The following is a 27622-nucleotide window of genomic DNA, read 5'->3' as shown; positions in this document are numbered from 1 at the left end:
ACAAGAAATCAGGTTTATGTTACTCCTGGGAAAAAAAAAAAAAATGTATGCTAGTATTTGTATTTCAAATTCATAATAGTTTTAAAACCTGGAGAAAATCACTGCATTTATTGCTTAAAAAATGCAGCATATTATGATGCTATTTCTGAATTTTCCCACTGAAGTTTATGAATGCTTTGAAAATAGTGTCTTTTATTTCATTCCAGCCAAAGCATATATTATATAGAAATACAATATTTCTTCATGAAACACTATATATTGTTTTTATAAAACATTTCTGTGATATTTCTCCTCATTCCCATGTGGCTGTGTGCAAGTACAGCATTATTCATTCTTAGAAAGAAAAGTATTTGGTAAACCACTCCTGACGCTGGGGGTCCAGAAGTTCTGCTCCTTGGTCTTGGCATGTCTCTCCCACTGGGCTCCTGAAAGACATGCACAAAGTGTATTAAATCAACTACTTAACGGGCTTCATAGTCTAGCAAGTTACTTACAACTCTTCTTTCAAACTCCAAACAGAGGTTCTGGCACCTCAACACCTCTGCAGATAAATCTGCTATTCAAGATTTTACAAAACATAGAGACTGGATATTTTATGTTTGTGGAAAACCACAATCCCCTCGTGTTGCTATTGTTTCCTCCAGGGGAAAACACATTGTAGCCCTCAACCATTGGGTAATATAATCCTCTGTCAGGGGACAATAGTTTCCCACTATAGGGCATTTTTTTTGTCTTGTTCTTATGTATACTGAATAAAGGACTTTTCTTCAGTGTGACAAAAATAATACAGGACTGAGTGTTATATCTTCTGCTGAAGTCTGTCCATATAAGTTTAATAACAATTGAATAAGCAGTTATATAGGTCAAAATATGTGACACGGGTAATTGTTTACTTCAAATTAAGTGTAAGTGAAATAATATTTCATACAAAGTGAATGCAATTCAATTTGCAGTATTTTTTGTTATGTTTTAAATGTTTGGCTATATTGATCAAGGACAAGGGCATACAATTCCCCAAGCGTGCATAGTTTACAGGAATTGTAAGTTTGTCAAACAAAACATTCAGCAGCAGGCACTTTAAAAAACGAAAGATTCACATAAGCAGCCTCACAGAATGGCTAATAATAATCCAGTACGTCCTATCTTTGATGATGTTACAGTCAGTCGCACAGTACCTTGTGGGTTTCAGCTCTGGAACGCGTGCTGAGGAACTGAATGGTCTGCACGCACTCCGGCCATGGTCAGAACTGGGAGCCTGTATTGCCTGGGGAGACCTTTTCACTGGATCTGGTTCACTTCCCTGGATGCTTTTCTCGTAGGAGCTAAGGTTTGGAACGCTGATTACACGAGGGGGCGTTTCTTCTGTTTTCTTTTTCTGTAGCACAGATTAAAAGCATTCACTTGAATTCAGTAACTGCAGTAGACACGGCTGACCTTTGTTATAAAATAACAGCACTGGAAATGTTTGCACAATGCAAAATCAACATTTATTACTGTTGAAAAGAATTTGCATGTACTACAGTATTATCTGACAAAGTGGATAAGCACCACATTAAAGGTGTACTGTAGGTCCCCCAGTATTTAAAACTATTAGATTACATTTCAAGCCCAAGTAGAAAAACTATTCCCTAAAAAAACTATATGTAAGGTATTTCACCTTGAGTGTTGGAGTTAAACTTCCTGGCTGTGGTCGGTTTTCATATCCTCTCATGACGACGTTATCACTGTGCACGTGAGGTGGCTGTTGACATCTGCGCTCTTCCTGCACAGGAAGTGAAATGAAATTGTTACTTGTGACTCGTTCTTAGAAAACCAAGCCAAATTGGGTTGAAGAGATTGACTTGCCAGTCCAGACCATCTTATTGAAATATTTTACTATCAGTTGTAAAACTCTGCACACACCCAGTGATACAGAACAACATGACGAAGCAGGAGTCGGTTGGAGGAAGACTCAGGATGAGTATAACATTACCCCCGTTGGTCTTTCTACAGATTACATCATGATGTCGGCCCTCCCCCCGACTCCTCCCCAGAACATTTCTTCTCGCAACTCCAGCATTTCGGTCTGTACTCATCACACATCCACTGGGCAGTATGCCAACTTTGGCAGGACGGTGCACATCCAGTGGTTAAAGAAAAGGGCTTGGTACCAGGAGGTTCCCGGTTCAAATCCTGGCTCAGCCACTGACTCCCTGTGTGACCCTGAGCAAGTCACTTAACCTCCTTGTGCTCCATCCTTTGGATGAGAAGTAAAACTGAGGTCCTATTGTAAGTGGCTCTGCAGCAGCTATTGTTGATGCATAGTTCACACCCTAGTCTGTACGTCACTTTGGATAAAAGCATCATCATAATGACTAATTATTATTATTAATAATAATAATAAAAGCGGCACTGTATCCGATTTCTATTACAGTAACCATATTTCACAAAGTATGTTTGCAGAAATGGCTTAATTAATATTTAATATCACTTTACTGAGGGATTCCCCCAATTGGGCTACTGTTACTGAACTTAATGTTGGTCAAAATACATTTAAGTTAAAAAATGAAATAGTTGCTTACTACAAGTCGTTTGATAAGCTGGTCTCTCTCGCTGAGCTTCTCCTGGAGTTTCCCTATCACGTGTAAATCCTCCAGTCTAGATTCTCCTCTTTTGGACTTTTCTTCTTTATCCTTTAGTCTGTATAGAGTAATGTGATCAAATTTAAAAAAGGAACGTTGGAACTCACTTCGAAATCTTTTGTAGTCATTTTTGTATTACTTTAGTATAAATACATGTTAATTTGGATTCATATGTTGTTTTTTTCTGACTGAAATTTCAAAATATCACTGTCCTGGTCACAAAAGCAAAGTTTGTGGGGAATAATAGCCATTTTCTATACTTTTGAGGCATAAGCAATTAGGAAATAACACTTATACCCAGGAACCAAAAAAAAATAGTAATAATTTGTTACACGGTGATATCAAAGCTGTAATCAATTGTTCTCAAGAGGCAAATTTAGAACCAAGAGGAGTGGCATAACTGGCAAAAATGTTGCACTTTTTTTACTATCAATTTGCCCCTTCGCTGAAACACCATTCTCACAATGGCAATTGAATTACACAGGGAATAATCAAAGTAAGCCACATACAGCCAAGCTAAACTCTGGGAGGTTGTTTATAAGTGAGTAGCCTGAATTAAGTTAGGTTGAAAAGTGATTAGAAAAAGAGCTAATGATCTACTAGTGAGTAAGTTCACCTTTAACCCGCTCATTATGAAGTGATACTGAACGAGTTCACAACCTATGATAATACTGTAGTACTGTGGAAAAACCCCAGCTTCCGATAGCACACTGCAGTACCAACAATAGAGATTACAGTACTGTAGCGACACACTGCTTCACCACTGTTCATGGTATTTTGCAAAGGTGCAGGCTGCAGTTTAATTATGTTATTGCTAAGAATTTAAATTGTTTAATAAGCAAAAAGAAAGTACTTTAAAATGACAATTAAAAGATGCAACAATTTTTTTTTTTTTTTTAATAATGTGTGCAATGTGAATTTTTATAGAGGACATTCATTTTCCATCACCTTGTATTTATGTGCATGCACAATGTCTGAATTCCTTTGTAATTTGATTAGGTATACTGTTAGCCCATACTCTGTTTCCAAGGAAACTATTCTTGCTTGGAGACGGGCCTGGGTACTGCTGAAGTCAGACACAATGGTTTGCATTTCCTTCCTCTGCTCCTGTTTCAAGGACTCCAGCTCTATGTGATGCTTTGTGACGGGGTCGTCCTCAATGGACCTGGGATAGAATGAAACAGCCATTCAATTTTATATTATGGCAACATGTACCAAAGAAAAAGTATATATGAGGCCGGGGTCTCGAACAGGGGCGTCCAATCACTGTCCTGAATGAACTGCTTTAGGGTCTTGCTGGAGGTTTTGGCTTCCCCGAGTATATAACTAATACCTTTGGCCACTATTTTCCAAGAAGAGCATTTTGCTCACGTAACAGCTGCCTTTCTACAGGGGCACTGGGTTATAGCCATTTATTTGTCTGGTGCAGGGGTCATCTTTGCACTTCGTCTCAAGGTCTTTGTTTTAACCGTGTCCTCGATTAACAAATTAAACCAGTGACGAGTTCCTAAGTCACTAAGCCATTGAATTACAGTATGCCTGTAAAATCTGTAATGGCTTACTGTGAGTTTTCGACGGAAGCGATCAGGCAAATTAGGCAGGAAATCAGACAGTCGTAGAAATAATAATGCTACTAAACAATAATAAAAGAAAACGAATGACACTATTAAATATTTATACCAAAAGGAAACAAATACGAAAATAAAGACAACACTGTTGATATATTTGGGGGAAAATATGCACACTTATACCACAGAATATGGAATGAATGAGAACAAGTAGGTTAACACAAACTTAAACACTATTTTCACAGACTATTGCACAGAACCGCCTTTCTTAGATAGTTTGCATGTAATGGGCTATAGTCAAATATATACCTTCTCTGTTGCTCCTCAGTGTTTTGGAGCTGAAAGACCTCCTGTTTCCTGAACTGCACCTCAGAGCTGAGTGAAGCCAGCTGATCTTTCAAGTGTGCGTTCTCACTCTTCAGGCAGCACACGACACTCTGATATTCCTCGAGTTGGTTCCTTAAGGACTGAAACGGGTTCTGTCGAGCTCCTTCCTGAGTCGTGGACAAAACAAACGTATTGCAATACGTTACTGTTCTTGTGCAGTATGCTGTTATTAACTAATAATTGAGCACAATTGCATTTCAAATGTAATATTTTATCAAGCTAACAAATATTTTCTAAACCACGGGAGATGATTCTAAAAAGACTCCTTGAAGCAGAATACTAACTTACTTTAGAGATGCAGACCCAGTGGTTATAAACCTGGTAAATATTGAAGTAGACACATAAATTAATAGAAAAACCAAATACAGGATATTACGCAGGTAACAAACTAAATATTATAGCCAATTATTTAGCACACTGGTTAACAGATTTGCTGGGGATCTGTGCGGTTACTTTGTCATACCCAGCCTCTGCCATGCACACCAAGCATTCATGAGGTTTTGACATTGCATCTGGTTGCTGACTGCCCACTGACCTGCTGCTGCTGCATGTCTAACTGTCTCCGAGTGCTGAGCTCAGTCTGCAAGTCTTCAATCTGCTTCATGTGTCTCTGAGCCACCTGTCGGCACCAGCCTGCATGCTGCTGTGTCAGCTCCACTTTCTGACTTTCTAGAATCAAAAAAATAAAACGACCTCACAAAGGGACAGTTCAACCAACACATACACATAATATAGTGGTAGCCAAAACCAGCTAGTCACCTGTCGTGGCAATACTGTTGCAGTGCGATAACATAAAAATTTTGCAGCTTTGCGAGCATGTTTTCTCGGCTTGCATTAAATCAGCTGCACTTAATTAGTCCTGGCTCCAGGTGGCAAAAGACAGCAGAAAGTGCTGGGGACTTTTGAGTGCTCAACTGCACGTGGTTTGTATATGCAGTTATTCATTTGTATTTCCAAATATTTACATTTATTGAGCATTTTTTTCCATGTGATTGCAGTGTTTCGTTATATCCACAAACATGAATTAATTGTCTTACACACTGCCATTTGCAATATAGAGATTACTTATGATTTAGAAGGGAACTATGATTTGGAATGTGGTTACATTAACTTTAGTGCTGCTGTGAAAGAATAGATTTATATGAAACATTAAAATAGAAAACACAGGCAATATACCTCATACTTCATAATTTATAGGATTTTAATTTAGTCCAAAGTGTTTTCAATTTGAATATGCACTTATTATTTTACTGCCAATCTTAGGAATACATTTGTATATGTTTCAAACCTGACACAAAAAAGGTGCAATTAAACATCTTAAATGATATGGAATAAATTACTTCACAAGGGTATGAAATATGGAGGTTATATTATTTAAGAAAATTCCCTTCCAAAAAAGGACCATGGTATTACCGTGGAAAATGTACCATGGTACTTTCATGGTAAATTGGACAGTACCATGCTACATTATACCATATTACATTATACCATGGTACTGGCATGGTACATTAGCATGGTACTAGCATGGTACCAGCATGGTAAATAATACCATGGTACTACCATAAAACCACCATGATTTGAAATCCTATCGACATGGTATATTATGACCAGATTTTTTATGGTTATATGCTGTTTATAGGCATGTACCATGGTAGTACTATGCTGTACCATCAATGTACCACGTAGTATCGACAAAATCGCTGAAAGCTGAAGCCACACCCGGAAAGTAATGCAGACCACCAGCGCCGATGCACACAGAAAAAGGTGTGGCAAAAATCGCATTAAAGGGCAAGAGCAGTCTGCACCTGCTTGCTCCATGTTTCCATCAACATCAGTGACAACCATCCTTTGCCCTAGCGTTAGAGATTGCCATATCATCAAAACCAAGCCCTATATGTCATATACTGTAGTTTTGCACATTATAAACTAATAATTGTTTAGTATATCTGTTTAAAGGATATATACTGAATTTAAAACAGAGTAGTTTTGTATATATATATATATATATATATATATATATATATATATATATATATATATATATATATATATATATATATATAATATACTAAATACTACACATTGCACTTACAGTGGTGCAAATCGTTTTGAAAACTGGTGCTAAACCGTTTTGAAAGTTGAGGCCAGAGATCCTACTAGTGCTTAATGAACAAACCCTGCCCTTATCAAGCCCCCTCTCCCCTGCATTTCTCTTTGTGCCAGTTATCGCCCTCTATCTTTGATAAATGCGGACGTTAAATTATATGCCAAGGTGCTCTCTCGTAGAAATATACATGACTAAATTTATCCATCATGCTCAAACAGGATTTACTTAGACTCGATTGGCGACAGATAATGTTTGCCGCCTCCTTCATGTTATACGTCCGGACATGAACATCGAAGCCCCATGTGCGGTCTTTTCACTAGACGCTGAAAAAGCTTTTGATCATCGGGAATGGATCTCTGGTCTGGCCTAGAATGCATAGGATTGGGGGCAGAGTTTATCAAAATGATAAAAATGTTATATGTGATTCCCTCGGCGATGGTGCTCACAGGTACCAAACGCTCTCCACAGTTTGCCATTTCCAGAGACACTCGTCAGGGCTGCCCTCTCTCCCCGCTGTTGTTCACTCTCTCAATGGAGCCGCTGGCACAAGCAGTTCGCCAATCTACTACTTTTATTCCTATCAGTATCAAGAATACACAGCATCGCATATGGCTGTAAGCTGATGCTGTGTTATTATTTATTAAAAACATCTCCCAATCAGTCCATCACTTACTTCCTCTATTTAATGATTACAGTCCTCTGTTGGGATATAAAATCAATTGGTCAAAATTTTCATACAGGTCGAGGCGGACTTAAACAAATGGATGCAGCTGCCTAACTCGCTCCAAGCCCGGGTATCCATAATAAAAATGAATGCACTCCCACGTATCAATTTTTCGGTTCAATGCTTTTACTCCCTCCTCCTGTCAAATACTGGGATAAATTGCAATTGACAATCTCTAAATTCGTATGGAGAGGAAAGCGGCCACATCTCAAATTTTATACATTGCATCGTGAGAAATCCTCAGGAGGATTGTCCCCACCAAATTTCAAATGTTATTTTTGGTCATTTGTGTTGCGACCGATCACAGTGTGGTTTGATGCTGACGCACCCATTTCATGGCGACAACTAAAAGAAAATTTAGTGTCTCCACAGAGACTTCAAGATTTGGTTTATTTTGGTATTTCCCTTAAACAATGCAAATGACATTTTGGTCCTGTAATCTCTTATTTGATCACAATATGGTGATTGGTAGAAAAACACACTAAACTTTGAACTAAATGGTATTATCACTCGCCTATTTTTCACAACACTGCACTCTTGTCAGGTGATGCCAGAATGTAATGTTGCTGGCATTATATGAGGTATCCTGGTGCTAGAATCTAGCCATAGTGCCAGATTTGCACCCCTGACTTGCCCTTCAGGTTTGCGCTGGAAATTAGATGCAAGTTAACCGGTTTTTGGTGCTCTGATATTAACATCTCAAATTCTTCAGTGAGTTACCCAGGAGAGATCTCTGCTGCTTTTCCATGCGTTGTCTCTCCGCCACTATCCCCTCGCTAGCCTTCTCTTCCAGAGTCTGTAGGGCCATTCTGTGGCTCTGCTGCTCCTCCCGGAGCCTCTCGTCCTGTTGCTTCTGCAGACGCTCCTCAGTCTCCTGCACAAACAGAGTTAGGCAGCATTACAACGCAACATTACCCACACTTCAGCAGCTTTTAACATCTTTCTTCTCCAAAACCTCCAGATTAGAAGGATTTTATACATTTTGTATTTTTCAATTCAGAGTTCCCAATAGAGCTCAGGTGTCAGGACTCCTCCTGCACACCCCACGGCCATGAACCACTCAGTGACCCAGTTAAAATATAAAGGACTTCATTATCTACAGTATCAGCTATTTGAAAAACAATCAGAATTAAAATGATGTCCCTTGATTCTTGCTTGCCAAGTGAATATGTACTTTTTTCTACTTTTAAAGAGGATGTTAGGAATGCCTACCTTCAGCTGCTGGTTTGTGTTCTCAACATGTTTTAGTGTCTGTTGATTCACTGCATTCAGCTGGGCTTTCAGGTTTCGGTTCAGTTTAATACTATCCTGGAGTTCCTGCTTCAGTATTTCCTTTTCTTTGGTGAACTGAGCTTCCAGCTTCTGCAAAGCATCTTGGGAAACCAGCTGACTTGATTCAAACTTCTTCTCAACATGCTTAATAAAAAAAAAAATTCCAGAACAGAAAGCCATGTTATATGAGGTCAAATAAAGGAAATGCACCATTTCATAAAACCCTCAGAAATATAGACAGATAGTTTGATAGAGGCAAAATACAGCAGTTATTAATAACAGATAATGGTTAGTATAGTCTTTTTAAGATGAATTTATGGGATCTACAAAAAAGGTTTTAAATATCTTTACAAAAATTTAAATTATTTCAACTACTATATATCGTTATTTCAATCAAATTTAAGGAAAGCACTTTTTTAAATAAGCTTTATCATGCCATAATAACCTGTTATGGACCTATCACTCCTCTTCCAGACACGCTCGCTATTGGGGCTACATTTTTATCTTGTACCTGTGATTGCAGCTCTTCAATTTCCTTTTGCCATTCCTCATTGATCCTCTGGATTTCGGTCTCTTTCTCTTTCTGCATTTGATTCAGAGCAGAGAGCTGTTTTTCTGCATGCTCTTTCTCCAAGCGCTCGCAAAGCCGGTCACACTCAAGCCTTAAAAGAGAGAGAGCTCATTTCACTCAGGAGGAGTGAGCTTCTTAATATGTACCAACAACTGGCCTACTTGTTATAGGGATCGCAGGATTATCAGGATACTGTTTTGTAAAATCGTAAATCTAAACATAACGCATCATTTGAAAAAACTTAGGTTCTCGTTTCCTAATTTTGCACGCACATACCTTATTTTTTCTTTATATTTTGCCTCGATCTGTTCTAAAATCTGGTCTCTGTTTTTTTGGTTTTCCATTTCCAAATCGGATATCCCTTTTTGATACTTTTCTTTCTGTTGCTCCAATTCCTCCTTTAATTAAAAGAGGCAAACTGGTGAAAGATGATCCAAAACACATGACCAATCATAACAGTTACATTAATGATTAAAAAAAAAAGAACTTTCGTTATTTTCTTTTTAGTACTCCTGCAGACAATGTAACAGAAAAGCAGATCAATTCCTTTCCTGGTTTAGCAATATTAAAAATGGCTTTACCTTTAACTCAGAGACAGTGAGGTGTGACTCCTCCAGTTCTTCTCTCAGTCTCACACTAGACTTGCTAAAGGAAGCCTTTTGTTCACAGCTGTTCTCTTTCTGTTGCATTAGACTCTCCAGCCTGGAAACCTGGACAGCCATGTGAAAGGTTATATGTATATACTGCAATAATATCTGGGTTTTTTTGGACGAGCTAGCAAAGTTATTTTTTGTTAATGTGCAGAAGAGAGTAAAACTAAAGTGGGACGCCCTGTTTGAGTGGAATCTGTGTTGAAGATTTCTGTGACTCTGGACCCTGCAGCACACTGTCACAACATGTTGCAAACATCGCTAGTCTATTTTCGCATGCACTTTACATAGGTCTAGTGGACCACTGGTCACATCACATGATACATATAGAAGCATTGCTGACTAAGGGAATGTCTAATTTTTCTTACATTTTTAGGACAGTCTGTGTAGCCAGGCCAGTCCAGTGCGTTACTGTAGACCATGAAATACAGACACTATTTTATCCAAATTTCGATCTGAAAATTAGATGTTTCAGATTGTCAAGGTTTTACTTTCTTGGTGACACACACAAAAAAATAAATCTGTATATTCTTTACACACATCAATCATATGCAGTATATGGGCCAGGTTAAAAAACAATATTTCTATAGAACTGATAGATCTCCAATATAATTGTTTGTAGAATATAACATCAATTGGTAGCATTATTAATGAGAAAACCCATAATAACTGAAAGGTAGTCAAACACAAAAGCAATTGAATAACTGTTTTTTTAACAGCAACAACATGTATAGACTGCTCTTGATAGCCTCTCTCACTATTCATACAGAATGGGCCATGGTGACATCATTGGTTAAAACAAGCTTGACAGGCTTGCTGGTCAGTATTACACAAGAACAAAGCTGTTTGCAGCATTGAATGGTTAACACGCGCGGCTGTCAAGAGATCCCACTGTGCTATGCTTCTGACAGGCTGAGTGTTAGTAATCATCTACATCCTGGTCAGCTGTGGAGAAGTTTATTTGTGACAGCATGCAGATTGATTATTTTTTTTTAGAAATTGTTTTTTACTGAGGTGTCTATAACTACATGTGTACTTCATTTATATGTATGAGGACAAGACTGATTTTAAATAGGAAGAAATGACCTTACATCGTACCTACTCTATACTTTTTTGACAAATCTAATTAAACTATTTAATACTGGTAATATTAAGACAATTTTGTTAGGAGTTATTTCTGTCGGATAACGACAGAAATTCCGAGGCATTACCTCACTGATGGATTCCTGGAGTTTGCTGGAAAGGACTCCTTTCTCTTTCTCCAGCTCTTTTCTCTCATTCTCCATTTTTTTTCTGAACTCTTCCACTTGGGTTTGGAGATCCTGCAAAAGAGTGAGAGTCATCCATTTGTGTTAAAACCACATGCTTTAAATGACCTTTCTGTTAAAGGGCAGAAGAAATATCATGAAGTCGGACAACATGAAGCAACAGAATGGTAGACACAGACACACTGTAAAAGTGCTAGGACTGGGAGTTACTACATCGAAAGGAAGCAATCCCACCTTTTGTATCTTCCGTCTCTCGGATTCCATGGAAGTCTGCAGTGACTTGAGCTCCACTGCATGTTTCCTCATAACCTCCTCCAAGGCCTTCATCAGCTGCTCTTTCAATCGTGTCTTCTCCTCATCAGATTGACGCTTCCATTTCCGGAGCTCTTCTTTGTGTGTTTGCTGGAGGTCCTGCTTCTGAACAACAAGAGCTTGCACATGCTGCAAACCAATGCCAGATGAGTGCAATGCATGGAGAATTATACCGACTCCCAATTGTTAGTATAAATATGAATGGCAGGACATGATTGTAATAGATTTTCAGGAATATTTTATCAAACAAGTTCTCAACAAGAAAGCTGAAATCACAGCTATACCTGTTTTACTTGCTGGCCGTGCTTGTTGTGAAATCACTATAGCTGTTTCACTTGCTGGGCGTGCTCATTGTGAAATCACTACACCTGTTTCACTTGCTGGGCATGCTCATTGTGAAATCACTATACCTGTTTCACTGGCTGGGTGTGCTTGTTGTGAAATCACTATAGCTGTTTCACTTGTTGGGCATGCTTGTTGTGAAATCACTATACCTGTTTCACTTGCTGGGCGTGCTCATTGTGAAATCACTATACCTGTTTCACTGGCTGGGTGTGCTCATTGTGAAATCACTATAGCTGTTTCACTTGCTGGGCGTGCTCATTGTGAAATCACTATACCTGTTTCACTGGCTGGGCGTGCTAATTGTGAAATCACTATACCTGTTTCACTGGCTGGACTTGCTCGTTGTGAAATCACTACAGCTGTTTCACTTGCTGGGCGTGTTCATTGTGAAATCACTATACCTGTTTCACTGGCTGGACGTGCTCATTGTGAAATCACTATAGCTGTTTCACTTGCTGGGCGTGCTCATTGTGAAATCACTATACCTGTTTCACTTGCTGGGCGTGCTCATTGTGAAATCACTATACCTGTTTCACTTGCTGGGCGTGCTCATTGTGAAATCACTATACCTGTTTCACTTGCTGGGCGTGCTCATTGTGAAATCACTATACCTGTTTCACTTGCTGGGCGTGCTCATTGTGAAATCACTATAGCTGTTTCACTTGCTGGGCGTGCTCATTGTGAAATCACTATACCTGTTTCACTTGCTGGCCGTGCTCATTGAGAAATCACTATACCTGTTTCACTTGCTGGGCATGCTCATTGTGAAATCACTATAACTGTTTCACTTGCTGGGCGTGCTCATTGTGAAATCACTATAGCTGTTTCACTTGCTGGGTGTGTTCACTGTGAAAACACTATAGCTGTTTCACTTGCTGGGCGTGCTCATTGTGAAATCACTATACCTGTTTCACTTGCTGGGCGTGCTCATTGTGAAATCACTATACCTGTTTCACTTGCTGGGCGTGCTCATTGTGAAATCACTATACCTGTTTCACTTGCTGGGCGTGCTCATTGTGAAATCACTATACCTGTTTCACTTGCTGGGCGTGCTCATTGTGAAATCACTATAGCTGTTTCACTTGCTGGGCGTGCTCATTGTGAAATCACTATACCTGTTTCACTTGCTGGGCGTGCTCATTGTGAAATCACTATAGCTGTTTCACTTGCTGGGCGTGCTCATTGTGAAATCACTATACCTGTTTCACTTGCTGGGCGTGCTCATTGTGAAATCACTATACCTGTTTCACTTGCTGGGCGTGCTCATTGTGAAATCACTATACCTGTTTCACTTGCTGGGCGTGCTCATTGTGAAATCACTATAGCTGTTTCACTTGCTGGGCGTGCTCATTGTGAAATCACTATACCTGTTTCACTTGCTGGGCGTGCTCATTGTGAAATCACTATACCTGTTTCACTTGCTGGACATGCTCGTTGTTCTTTCCATTGCTCTTCTGCTCCAGCTCCCTAATACACTTCTGCAGCTGCAACACCTGACATCTTAACTCTTCCACCTCAGCAGTCGCCTTGTTCTGAGACGAACAGTGAGTCATGAGCTCCTCTGTTTCGGTTTATAAAAAGGTGAGAGTTATATCTGCACTTGCCTCACAACATGTACAGTATATACACAGTACACAAAACTTCACATGTACAGAACTGGATTAAAGATATAGTACGGCTGTCATAAACACAGACGGTAGATTTAGTAGTAATATAAAGATATAGTAAGAATGTATTTTTTGTTTCTGCAATATTAATTACAGTATATGATATGAAAGTATATTCTGGTATATTCTTTACACATATCCACTACTGAAGCTGTCCATACATTTGCCAACAGGTGGAGATACAGGGTATCCCTATGGAAGTCAAACACTGTGATATTTAAGTGCTTGGCAACATATACAGTGCCTCTAGAAAGTCTACAACCCCTTGAACTTTTTTTCACATTTTGTTGTGTCAGTGCCCTGTGCTCTTTAAAAAGCAGTACAATTCCGCCCTGCGCTCTTCATATAAGCAGCTCAATTCAGTCCTGTGCTCTTCACATAAGCAGCTCAATTCTGTCCTGTGCTCTTCACATAAGCAGCTCAATTCTGTCCTGTGCTCTTCTTCCTCCCATCAAGCAACTGTACATTTAGGCCAGTAAAATCTTATAAATTTAAGTAATATTACAGCTTGAATACTTGAATAACTAGTTGTTTTCTTTAGTCCTTACATGTTTCACAATGTCCTGTTTCCTCACACTACTTGCGCATCTCATTGTTTGTTTAGTGTATCCAGGTTGGTAGGGTTTCGATTCACCTGATTTATTCAGTATCTCACCCTCCTGCAGGATGAGCCGCTCTTTAGCCACTGACAGCTCCTCCTCTGATTTCCTCATGCTGGCGACGGCCTCAGAAACCTTGCAACGTGCTTCCTGAAGCTGCGTTTCCAATTCCTGATGAACAACAAGTCAGGGGTTAGCATTGACAATCCTTATATTTACATCATCTTTGTTCATTTTGATGTACCAATTTGGTACCACCAAAGCAGAGAAGTTAAACAAAGGAGTAAAACACTAGGCTATTAATTATCATAACCCTGGTTCCCTGAAATAGAAATGTAACCAATACCAAATGGTTACCGAAAATCTTCCCAGCCTGCTTCTCCTGTCTTCAACTGTCTGTGCAGAGCAACCTTCACCTGCACAGTCCATTCTATATTATGTAGTTACTAGACAGAACAAAGTACAGTATTTAGTTACAATGTAATGTAGTTATTTTTATTCCCTTGTTGTAATGCTTTTATAAGTGCCGCTCTTTATCTTAGGAATTCTTATTCTGCTTTACTGGGTACTGTATTACTTCCTGTGTGACTCTCCCTGACATGGTTTATCTGAATGAGGTCCTTTACCACAAGAAAAGCAAAAAGGAAATAACAAGACAAAAATAAAACAAGAGAAACAAATATCTTCAGCATCATGTTTTGAGGAACATTGATAGTGTTTCTGATAAGACTAGGTTCACTTTGAAGTACAAAATGTAACCATTACCAAATGGGATATATCTCTTATAGCCTGAATTACCTGAGCACTTCTATCAACGATGCTCCTTTAAGAGCCCTGTATGTCTCCGCCCCCAGGAGATAAACACAAGTGACGCATAAGGCTCAGCGCCATTTTTCTTTCAGCCTGGCCTGAGGAAGAAGTGGTATTTTCTCTTCTGGCCTGCCACATTGGCGTGAATGCAGTAGCCTTGAAGGTTAATGGTTACATTTTTATTTCAGGGAACCATGGTTATGATAATAACCTAACGTTCCCTTTCAAGTACGAAATGTAACCATTACCGTGTCTGCTATCCTCAACCGCTGTATAGACAGGGCTTGACCATGGGACAGCCCCATAGCAGACAAAAAAATGTTGGGACTGCCTCCAACTTTTCATCCTGTCAATGTAGTACGCCCGAACAAACTGGGATACTGGTACCAATTCTGGTAGCAATAAAGGTGAATGGTACCTACTTTGGTACTGACCGGGTCATTGGTACAGGCTCTGGTACTGACTGGAGAGGGGGTGTGGTGAGACGCTGGCTTTGTGAGAGACTTAATCAGTACCTAGGCTAAGATAGAATTACACGCTTAAAATTTGAGAAAATATTTTAAAATATGAAATGAGAGAAAAAAAGTGAATATATCAACTTCTCCGTAGTTATCACTTAGAAAGCCAGAGCTCATTCCTCCTCAGGCAAGGCTGAAAGAAAAATGGCGCTGAGCCTTATACATCACTCGTGTTTATCTCCTGGAGGCAGAGACAAGGTCTGACGCATACAGGGCTCTTAAAGGAGCAGCTTTGATAGAAGTGCTCAGATAATCCGAGCTAAAAGAGACATATCCCATTTGGTAATATTTGTTTCTCTTGTTTTTTTTTTGTCTTGTACCCGGTAAAGCAGAATAAGAATTGCTAAGATAAAGGGCAGCACTTATAAAAACAGTACAAGAAGTGAATAAAAATAGCTATATTACATTGTAACTAAATACTCTACTGTTTCTGTCTAGTAACTACATAATATAGAATGGAATTTGCAGGTGAAGGTTGCTCTGCACACAGTTGAAGACAGCAGAAGCAGGCTGTGAAGATTTTCTAGTGTTCTGTTTGGACTTTCTCCAATAGCCACTGTGTGGAGGGTAGCAGCTGCAGCAAAGTTAATAGGCAAGGCATGTATTTCTGGCTTTACTATAGGTGCTAATTTGATATAGGGTATTGTACAAGTCAGCAATACCAGCTACATTTCTGCTATGTGTCAGAGGGATCAGGCCTGTGACCATGATCTGTATATATTTATTAAATCAATGGCAATTTCTTTTTCAAGCAGCCCATTGCAAATGTATATGAAAAGACAGCAATTTGTCTGAAAAGTAGAGGATCTCTATATGCCTTTTCCCCTAGGGTTGACATACTGTATCGACCCCCTTAATAACATTACTAAACACATTACCAATACAGAGGAAAGAGGGATTGCAAAATGTCAGGTTAAAAATTTGAAAGCAGTAGTATAAATATTTGCTCCTATTTACATCCTAAAAATAAACCCCATCATCTGGTTTGCTACCATTCAACAAATGCTCACTCTGTCTGTGACCCTGTCATTAATCACTCACTCTCACCAGCTGTAAAACATGTCTGAACAGAAACCCAGTGGCAATGAGATGCTGCATCTGAGATATGCCCTTCTGCGGAAGTTATTAGTCAAACAACACTTTTAATGGTGGCTTTTGGAAGTCTGAATCAACCTGTCATTTGAACTGTAACATGTAGAAATGGTTCTGATTCCTCTTAGCTGTTTACCAATCAGACAATTTTTAAAAATAAACTGTACACAGACTCCATTCGTATTGCGTAAACATCAGGATCTAATCAGTACAACAGGCAGCACAAATATAAATGTAAAGTCATAGGCGTATATATGAGTTTATATATATAGGCCTGGCAGTATCTATTATGCTTTGACTTTTACAACAGATGTGAGTATTCTTAAGAGAGATACAGACCCCCACAATTTTCATTATAAAAAAAGGAAGAGCAAAGATCTAACTGAAAACATGAAAATAAATAGCATACAAGTAACCACTGTAAGTTCATTCTACCTTTATCCTCTCCTGTAGTTTGACGGCATGTCTCTTGCAGTCATTTAACCTCTGACCTTTAGCATCCAGTTCCCCCTCAGTTTTCTTTAGCTTTTGTTGTAGGGATTTCCTCTGCTCCAGCTCTTGCTGCTGCCACTGTTTCAGTGTGTCAGTCACTGACTGCTGCAGAGTCCTCTTCAGGGCCTCCTGCTGTTCCTTGTGGGCTGCCTTCAGGCCGCAGATATTCTGGTTGCACTCCTCTGTCAGCTTGAGCTTCTCCACCCTGAGCTCCTCCACCTCCTCCCACAGAGCCTGCGTCTTGGAGTTGCACATTTCCTCCATCCGGCCCCTCTCGTCCACGCTGCTCCTCCGCAGCACCTGGCACTCGTCCTGCAGGCTCAAGGACTCCTGGCTCATTCTCTCCAGCTCAGCCACGGCCTTCTCCTTGTCCTGTTCCAGCTGCTCCTTCAGCTGGTCGAAGTTCTGGAGCTTGTTCTCAAAGTCCTTTTTCATGTCCAGCATCTCCTTGGACAGGGACATGATACGCTCTGCATGCTCCGTCTTAGTCCTCAGTTCCCGCTCCTCTGTCTGACGCCGGTACGCGTCGAAGTCGGCGAGCGCCTCTTCCTTACGCAGCTTGTGCTGCTCCAGAGCCTCATCCAGGGCCTGCAGCCGCTGTCTCAGGTCCATCTCCTCCCCAACTCGGCTCTTGTACTGCTGGATCTTCCCCTGCGTTTCCTCCACGATGCGCTGGATCTCCTCCTCGTGGGCATCCCGCAGGGCCTGCAGTGTTGATTCGTGCTCATCGCATTTGGTATTCAGGGAGTAAATCACCTGAAAAGAAGAAGAAGTAATTGAGTTTTTTTACTGCTATTAAAATTCTTTCTTTTTTTTTTTTTTTACCTAAGTCAACTTTCACTTAGTAGGGAGCAACAGGAGCTTTGCCAGCTTTTCCATTTTTGATACAGCATCGATGCAAAGTGTCAGTCATGCTACAGGTTTAGGGATATTAAGTTCTGGATGGTGTTTCCAAAATGTCTAACTAGATCCAAACAGTATTTAGTTAAACAAACATCAGTTGCAGATAAATTATTTTTTTTACAATTATATTGCCGTTCATGTGCCTGTGAAAGTAATCCAGATTTAAAATTCATATTTAGGATTCAGCTAGAACAAAATCCTGAACAAGAATACTGTTTTTTGATATACTGTAAGTCTCTGTAAATAAATCCAAAATCAATCATGTCTGTATTACTGATATTCTTCTGACATATAATCTAAGTGATTTCCTGATTTTATGGCCTGATTTATGTGTCACCTGGGTTTTATGCATTATGCATAATTTCCTGGTAATACACTTAAAATAATAATCACACTCTGCTGCCCTGAAGGATGCCAAAGCACTAATTCAACTAAATTCAGGTCTGTTTCGACCCTACTGAAGCTGGTGTCTCGTGAAAAAGGGACATCAGCCTTCAAGTTTGTTTATATTTGTTTATGATATACAGTAGGTATTGTGGTGATGCTGTAGTGAAAGACACTGTGGTAAATGAGTGGTTATTATTTTGCAACATAAAGCGAAAACTGTAAATGTCTCCTAGTTACCTAACAATGTTTAAAATGAAACAAATAGTCTCAAGCAATTCATTTTGCACATAAGCAAAAGCAATGAATTACAAGGAATGCTTGACACATGCATTTGTAAAAAGTTTACTTTTGTAATCAGGCGTGCATTTAAAGCAGCCAGAAACCATGGCATGGCTCAGAATGCACAGACTGATGCCCCATTACCTACCAGCTGTAGCGGAACGAGTCTAGTTTTAAATGAACAGCTTTTGTGACAGGGCAATTTGGGAGGTCTATTTATATACAGCGAAAGACAGACAATGAGACTCACACCAACTGGCCAGAATATTACAGAACAGTCTGCAATGTATGCAAATGTATGTGGTGATGAGATGTGTCAAAGTTGCATGTAACTGTTAAGCTACCATACTGAGAAAGCATAAGGATCTAATGGCCTCATGTGGGGCATGACAATGGGTGCCCAGCAAACAATTTATCTCTCAATGCTGTGGTTCTATTGAGGGTTTTTATGTGATGTCATCACAGCACGGCGGGCAAAACAACCTTGGCGGCTAATGCAGAAACAGTATCTTCCACACCAAAATCTAATGCATTTGCAACCACAGAGCACACTTGCTGTAATGATAAGTGGGTGCCAGATACTGTACTTGGAATCTGTGACCCCTACAGTGCACCACCGCTGAGCAAGAGTAAGAGTTTGTTTACAAATAGAGTACTAATATAATATATATTATTTCTATGTTGTTTGTATAGAAACGTTTACCATCTTTCATTAAATATAGAACTGCAATTAAAACAATGTATATTACATATTTCGTATAGAGTAGAGTATCATAACTTTGTATGGGGATAAAAAAAAAGTTAAACTCGCTGGTTCGTAGCGTACAGCTGTGAGTTTGTGTTTGGTAGTTTCAATGGATCGCTTTGTGGTGCAAGTTACAAAAGATGGGGGAGAGCCTTCATTACTGATTTGGATTAAAATATCACAGTTGTTTCAAAGAAGGCGAAGCTGGCGCCAAAGTGTAAGAGGGGAGATGGAATTTGCCATTATAGAACTGAACGACAAGAATTTCTGTTCAGTGTGCAACGCAAGTTTGAGTATGGCTCATGCAGGTAACCTGAAGCGCCATATGACCACGTGTCATTCTAATTTTGCAAATACATTTCCACTTGGATCTGCTGAACGGGCTGTTAAAATAAGCATTCCTGCATCAAGATGGCTTCCCATGTACCCGCATGGACCACTCAGAACTACATTTCCCATCATCCTCTAGCTCACAGGTAAATTCATCTCAGTTACATATCTGAGCAGGAGGATGATGGGAAATGTAGTTCTGAGAGGTCCATGTGGGTACAGCCATCTTGAGGCAGGGGATTCAATTTAAAAGTTTAAAAATATGGTCAAAATTAAAATAAAAATAAAAAAATAATTAAAACAACACACATGCCTTAGCAACACATGGGAACATGTAACACAATAAAATAAAAAGGTCTTGTGTACCCTTTACGATTGCTTGGTTGCTAGCAAAACAGCTTCCAGGACTTCCTTTTCCTCAGATAAAAAAACTGCTTAATTTCAATTTTTTTCTATTAAGTATTTTTATTTTTGTCCTTTCTTAAAGCTGAAAAAGCTGATATGTGTGCATTCTGTTTTTTTTTTTCATTAACGTATCCCATTGGCTTATAGACAGATAATCCCAATTGGTCAAAAGGGTTTTACTTTATTATACTCTTGTTCACTTTATTGCTGGTGGATAGCAGAGTCCATTGATCTCAATACTTTTAGCAACCACTGATCCAGATAGTCTCCTGGCTGTTGCTGGAATAGTAGTACACACGGGCCATTATGGATCGAGCCCCCAACCCATGGTAACAAGCAACAGATGTCCTCTCAAACAATGAACCAGGAGCACTCAATACAATGAGCCAGGAGTACGCTATTCAATGAGCCTGGAGTACTCAATACAATGAACCAGGAGTACTCAATACAATGAGCCAGGAGTACGCAATTCAATGAGCCAGGAGTACGCAATTCAATGAGCCAGGAGTACGCAATTCAATGAGCCTGGAGTACTCAATACAGTGAGCCTGGAGTACTCAATACAGTGAGCCTGGAGTACTCAATACAATGAGCCTGGAGTACTCAATACAATGAGCCAGGAGTACTCAAAACAATGAGCCAGGAGTACTCAATACAATGAGCCTGGAGTACTCAATACAATGAGCCAGGAGTACACAATACAATGAGCCTGGAGTACACAATACAGTGAGTCAGGAGTACTCAATACAGTGAGTCAGGAGTACTCAATACAGTGAGCCTGGAGTACACAATACAATGAGTCAGGAGTACTCAATACAGTGAGTCAGGAGTACTCAATACAGTGAGTCAGGAGTACTCAATACAGTGAGCCAGGAGTACTCAATACAGTGAGTCAGGAGTACTCAATACAGTGAGCCAGGAGTACTCAATACAGCGAGTCAGGAGTACACAATACAATGAGCCTGGAGTACTCAATACAGTGAGTCAGGAGTACTTAATACAGTGAGTCAGGAGTACGCAACACAATGTAGGGGATTCTGAGTACTGCTGTGTTTGCTCATTAACAACCCCATCGATGCTCTGCATTGTCAATGTAGAGCTAATACTATAGGTCTGGAAAATCACAGCTACATTTACAGGTCTAAATACTATGTTGCTTGGAGAAGCTTGAGTTTGATGCATAAACCCTGTCGTCACTTGTGAGAATCAGGGCTATACCTTGGCTACACCTGCCTAAGAAAATGCATAACATCAGTCATTTTAGTCAGGTACAAAACACTACCCATAATATCTTAGTACTGTTTTAAAGTCTGCACCGTTTCTAAAGTGATTGATAAAATGACCTATATTGTGATTGAAGTTTGTTTCTGAATACTGTACATATTTTAAATGTTTAAAGTTCACATGTTCTTGCAGATATTTTTTGCTTATCTTTACTATGGTAAGTGTAAGTTTCTGGTCATAAGCTATTGGAATGCAGACCACCAGACTTTAGCAGCATATAAATACCCTTCCCAAAAGTGGAACTGTCAACAATGACGTCAATATACTTTACTGTAGGAGACACATTAAAAAAATTAAATTTATATATATATATATATATATATATATTGTATTCTTTCATTCATGCTATTTTGAGCTAGACATGAATTCACATACTGTACACCCTACACTGTAAATAGGGTTGCAAATATATAAAGTTTAATTCCCCAAGCATCACTTACAAGCTGACACCCAGAACTGCTAAAACTGCAGTATGAGAGGCCCATTTTCAGAGATAGCAAACGTGGCAGAAATGTAACAGTTGCAGTCGTGGATCATGTTCACGTCAGAGTGCCATATAGTGACAGGTTTCGGACACAAGGAATAAAAACAGCAGTGGCTGTTGCACTTTACCAGGACGTCACATACTATTACAGGCTTTAAAAGCAACAACTCAATCATCTCACATGGCCACGTCACTTTAGATGTCGCCTTTCTGTCTGTGAGTAACTGCCAATGCAGCGACCCTGTCTTCGCGGCCCCCTAACAACAGAGCCAAAATAGCAGTGCATCTAGTTGAAATGTAGCTGTCATTTCTTGTAAGACAGCCAAGCCTCACAACTCAGCACACTGTATGGTCAGCATTATTACCGTAAGATACTTTCTGTATTTCACACATCATTTATGGTTGTAGACACATCTTCACAAAAGAACACAGCAGTCACTAAAACTTAATGTAACATTATTGTTAATGAAGTCTTTTTAAAATACCGTACTTCAATTGCTAAATAATTACTCTTATAATCCACAAATTATTTTTAATTATATTGTACATTATGTGTGTTGTAAACATGGGGATAGATTCTCAAAGCTATTTACTCCAAATCGTTATTAGAACAATCTGTTTTCTTCTGATTTTTGCAACTTGGATTCTGACTCAGAAGCTTAGCAGAGTTGGGAAGGTCTTACAGAAGTTCTAGGTGTTTAAGGTTAGGTCCCAAAAATGGCTTAAGCCCCAGCTTTCAGGCAAATACGGTTCAAAAGGATTCAAATGGTGACATACCCACAGATATCAGGACTGCTCAGTCCCTGACCACCTTCTGGCGCCTCCTCAAGACACACCTGTTCAGACAGCATCTGTAAACCTCACAACTCTCCACTATACTGGATTATATGGCATCTAAATGTATCAGTACTTGATATTGCACTTGCACTGAACTGCTCCGCACTTTCCTGTATTCTACTACTGCTCTCAATCACAGTTATACTTTCTGTATCTTGCACTTGATTTTACTCTTCAAAGCAATCGTATTCGCATGTTTTTTGTAATTGCTCTTATTTGAAATTGTTCTTATTCATTGTAACTTACTACTTAATGGAATGTACTCTTACAACCAAATATTTGCAAGTTTAACTGCTATTAGTCGTAATCACTCTCAAGCATAATTATTTACTGTAACTTTTTGATTTCTCTCATTTGAATTTGCTCTTACAACTGATTTTATTGTATTCTATACCTGCTATTATCTGTAATGTCATTGTAACAACTGTAAGTCATCCTGGATAAGGAGGTCCGCTAAAAAAAAAATAAATAAATAAATAAATAAATAAATAAATAATAATAATAATAATAATAATAATAATAATAATAATACATAACATTTCTTACACAGTTAAGCTGTGATATACAGGTGGGGAATGGGCCTGGGTATATGTGGACTTTGTTAAAATGAAAATATGAGCACAATAAATAATTTGTAAGTTCCGACTAAAACTGATACAGTAAATACATGTGGGTTAAAACAGGGTTTTTAAAAACATTATAAACTTCAGTGTGATTTGAAATAATAACAAAATAAATGTTCTAAACAGTTGTTTAAACCACTGTACCTCATCTTTGTAAGATTTCAAATTCCCCTTGACTCAGCGACTCTCAGAAAAAGATAAGGTTTGTATATATCTGGGATCAGTTTTGCAGTAAAAACATACAGTATAATATCCATTACACAGATCTTGTATGTTACTTCAGTCAGGCGTGTATTAAGAACTTGAGAATGCCCTGTGCATTAATAATTCAATATTCATGCTATAATTAACCTTCATTCTCATTATTCTGTGAACAAACTTTTGGAAACAGGTCAAATATTTTATTTCTAACTGCAGTTTCACATAATGGCATGTGGAAATGGCCATTTGTGTAACAGCCATAACAAAAAAAACAAAAAAGAATTATACAGAAAATTATACTTTATACAGGGAAGTGTGATGTTTCTTGCTGCTTCAAACACACCAGACACCTCAGTGTTTTATTTTAGTGGGCAGCAGCTGATTTGCATCACAGACAAGGTATTCTGTTTACAGAGCAGCAAGGCGCTAAATAATTCAAGTCTGTAAAGGTGTAACTACTTAAGAAGCAACTTCTTCATAATGCGTGTACCATATTTAAAATTAGCTTTTCTTTGCAAACAATGTTCAGCAGAACGACGTGCTTTTAACCTTATTTCTTTGAACGTCACTGGAGAATGCAAACAGTGTTACCCTAGATATGGACTTAATTCTAGAACTCAAAATCATGTCAAAGTGTGTACAGGGAGGATCAGGGGGTTTGTGTTTCCATGTGGATTGTAGACTTGGGCTTGTGAGAGTTGCAGCACAAACCTGAAATAAAAGTTATGTAATGAAAACAACCCAGCCAGCTCTATGTGAGTGGTACAGTATCTCCCAGACAAGTTCATCACTTTAAGATGCTGGGTCCCACTCCTTTATATCTTGGCAGCCAAATACACGCTAAGACAGTTGTGCTTACCTGCTTTAATTAAATTTATAACCTTCTAAGATCCAAAGTTTCACAGCTTCCTAATACAATACATACAGGCACAGCTTAGCAGAAACCACGTACACTTGTTTTTAAGCCCATTTCTTATACTGTTGATGGAGGGTAAATGCTTTGTGAAACGCCAGCAATCTACTGTGCCTCTCAACTTTTTTTTTTCTTTTCTGAAATATATTTTCTCAACAACAAAGATGACAGCTTCACAGCAAAGGAATTCCACACATCAACACGAGTTAACTGTACTGTTCTCACTGGCTGGGTCGGTTCAAGCAACTACCTCAGTCCAGTTCTCCCACAACCTGTACGCCAGACCGTACAATACAGAGGCTCTGCTCTCCTGTGATCATTCAGCTCAAAATGTGTTGCCTGCAGGGTTACTGCCTGCTTAATACAATACATTTATTTTATTTACTGTCAGTGAAGGTGTTAACTGTTCATTGAGACAAACTGTACGGTGGTTTGGAGACTGTGCACAACTAATTAGGGTTTCTTAAAGAGTTATTTCACCTATGACCTAAGCTGTATTTGAACTCAGGCCAGAGGTGAAAGGTGAATACATTAGCCAACTGTGCCACCAAACCCTCTTTTATGATTTGATTCTAAGAATTGCTATGGGATGCTACTCCTTCTTTTACACCATGACCATTTACAGTTTTCCGTTACTTCCGTTCCCTTAAGGCTCAAGTTTCCAGTTAAATGAATTTCAGCAGTGGCACCACGGTTCTTACCACGTTTATATTAGAAACAGATATTTTTATTGACAGACAACATACAGTAAGTCTGGGTAGAACACTGCATGTCTCCATGGCTTATAAAATCCTGCATGGTATTGCTGATCTGGAATTTTGCACAGGATGAGACACTGCGGTGTTCAAAAAATAAACATCTGTTGTTGTCATGGTGTGTAACAGATTAAAGGAGTCCTGTTACACGAATATATACTTGCAGCTTATATTTCACCAAACTCTTACCAGCATTACAAGGCTCTTACATTTTCTATCTACTGCACAGTAGTGTGCAAATTGTTTTTGTAGTTTGGATTTGTTGTGCATATGAAATGAAGCCACTATAACTGAAACTCTGGGAAAATTGTCCAAACAGGCAAATTACTGATTGTCTAATTTAATTGATGACTTTAATTTAAGAGGAAAGGAACACATAGCAACACATGGTAAAAAGAATGAGACTTTTTAGATTCCTGATTCTGTCTTGAGATTCTCCAGTTCAGTAAAACACTATGATTGCGCATAACCAAATCAGGGACGGGCGACAATACAAAACATAATCTTAAAACATAGATGCTTTGATTAATGGTGCATATGGAGATATTGCAAATACATATCAAATGGTTATTCTAGCCTTTGGAAAAGAAGGTAGACCAAAATGAGTTATTTACACCAGGTTTGTTTTTCACAAATCATGCACAAAAGGGCCTTCTCTGGCCACAACATCACATTTCATTTTGAATTTACCAACTTTCGTTGATGAAAACTAATCCATGTCTGGGAGGCTACTAGACATCCTCTGCTGGTGTCCAACTCTGAGGACACCTGGTTTTTAATCCCATGATAATCGATTTGTGTTTTCTTCCCACTACTAAACATGCTCCCCCTGCTGGGGATGCATACCCTGTCAGGGATTAGCGGAGGCAAGCTATCTATGTGTATGTCTCATCTAGGCATAGACTGCACAAGGAACTGGGACTTGTCTGGAGGGACATAAACTAACATCTACTGCAGAGAGGTACTAGGATCATGAATTAGAATGCAGCTAAGTAAATCCCAACATGCTCAATTAGATTGAGATTCAGGGATGGTGGTGGCTTTGCAATATGCCTGACGTCTCTGTCATACTCCTCAAACCATTCATGCCCAATTCTGGCATGGCGGATGGGCACAGTATGGTCTTATCAGTAGCCATTGCCACCAGGGTACAAGTTCAGCATTGTTGGGTGCATTTGAGTAATCAAGGGACCTAGGCTATAGTAGTACCCCACACAAGAACACATCTAAAACTGATACTAATACCAAACACAGCGAAACAATGGAGACTAAAAATATAGTTCAGTGCACAGATGGGTAAGTTATGAAATAGTGTCAATTCTAAACATCTATAGTTCAGCTATGTAATAAGTGTCAATTCTAAACATACACCAACGGTTTCTTTTTTAGGGCAAACCTGAACATGACACATACCGAAGCTTTAGGATATTTGACTGTCCATATTTGCATGTGTTTTTACTTACATAATTGTTGAGTTAATTACATAAAGTTACAGCCTAATTACAGGCTAATAAAACAAAACAAACCTGTAAGTATGTTGTGTAGCATGCTTTCAATAGAAAACAGATTTTACAAACCCAAAGTATCATCATAAACAAAAATTTATTAAAACATTATGCATAGACTTTTTTTTTTCCTAATCTGAAAAAGAGCTCACAACATTAATGCAGTAATTGCACCTGGAAAGAAAATATGCAGCCCCAAACGACCACTAGGCTTCACTACAGGAAGCCTTCCCTTGGACAGATGCAAACTTAAACAGTGCACAGCTTGTTGCCTCTAAATAGAAAAAAAAGCATGTTGTTATGTGTTTTGAGATTTTGCCCAAGGACTATGTTCCCAAAGGAATACAGTTGCATCTGCTGTTGAATATCCGCTGCCCCAAATCAATTAACTGCGTGACATCACAACGGTGCTTTTAAACCTCATACAGTGCACACAAAACGAACTTCAGGCTGCATCAGTAAGATGCCCTTTAACGGCCTTTGCATGAATACTTTGTCTCGACGTTATTTAGGCTAAATCAATGGCTTTTTTATTTCTTTAAACACAGGTTATTAAGAGTGAAGCCAAATTGTACAAACCAATTTAAATTCCAGTGCCAGAGGAATTATCATGATGTCATTTGAGTAAACCAGTCAGGTTAAGTAGTTTTAAAAATGCACATTTACGATTTTGCAGCTTGTTTAACCCTACCTTTGTCAGTTGTGCAACCTTTTTGCACATTTTCATATGCATCTGATAGTCGTATAATTCCTGCTCAATGTTAGGGTAATCTGCAGGAATGCCGTTGCAGGTTCCTCCGGGCTGCGATATTTTACTGGAGTCAGAAGAAGCCATTGCCTTTACTTAAAAACACGTTCCTTGCATAGAAACAAACGAATCCAATGTGCAAAAACGACATGCGAAGGTTTTCAAGCTCTTTCAGCAGATGTCCATTGTCCAATATCTCTCGCAGGCAGCGCTGTGACAG

General features: G+C 39.1%; 1 protein-coding gene across 2 annotated transcripts; it reads right to left on the bottom strand.

The window, feature by feature from the left end:
• Positions 1-53: 53 nt before the first annotated feature.
• LOC121329830 (protein FAM184B-like) lies at positions 54-27622 on the bottom strand. Of its 2 annotated transcripts, XM_041275718.1 has the most exons (18): positions 27346-27622; positions 16947-17759; positions 14127-14262; positions 13235-13386; positions 11403-11609; positions 11112-11222; positions 9832-9960; positions 9527-9648; positions 9191-9341; positions 8620-8823; positions 8128-8281; positions 5112-5245; positions 4499-4683; positions 3640-3786; positions 2562-2679; positions 1658-1762; positions 1176-1375; positions 54-425 (listed from the first exon to the last, which is right to left on the bottom strand). In XM_041275718.1, the coding sequence occupies exons 1-18, from the start codon at positions 27487-27489 to the stop codon at positions 335-337; spliced, it is 3303 nt and encodes a 1100-aa protein (XP_041131652.1). In that variant the 5' UTR covers positions 27490-27622; the 3' UTR covers positions 54-334. The 2 variants fall into 2 exon arrangements, with proteins under 2 accessions (XP_041131652.1, XP_041131660.1); XM_041275726.1 differs by lacking the exons at positions 54-425; positions 1176-1375; positions 1658-1762 and having other exon boundaries at positions 2586-2679; positions 3570-3786.

Source organism: Polyodon spathula, chromosome 2 (genome assembly GCF_017654505.1).
Source record: "Polyodon spathula isolate WHYD16114869_AA chromosome 2, ASM1765450v1, whole genome shotgun sequence".
NCBI lineage: Eukaryota > Metazoa > Chordata > Actinopteri > Acipenseriformes > Polyodontidae > Polyodon > Polyodon spathula.
This window is presented reverse-complemented; position numbering and strand designations above follow the sequence as displayed.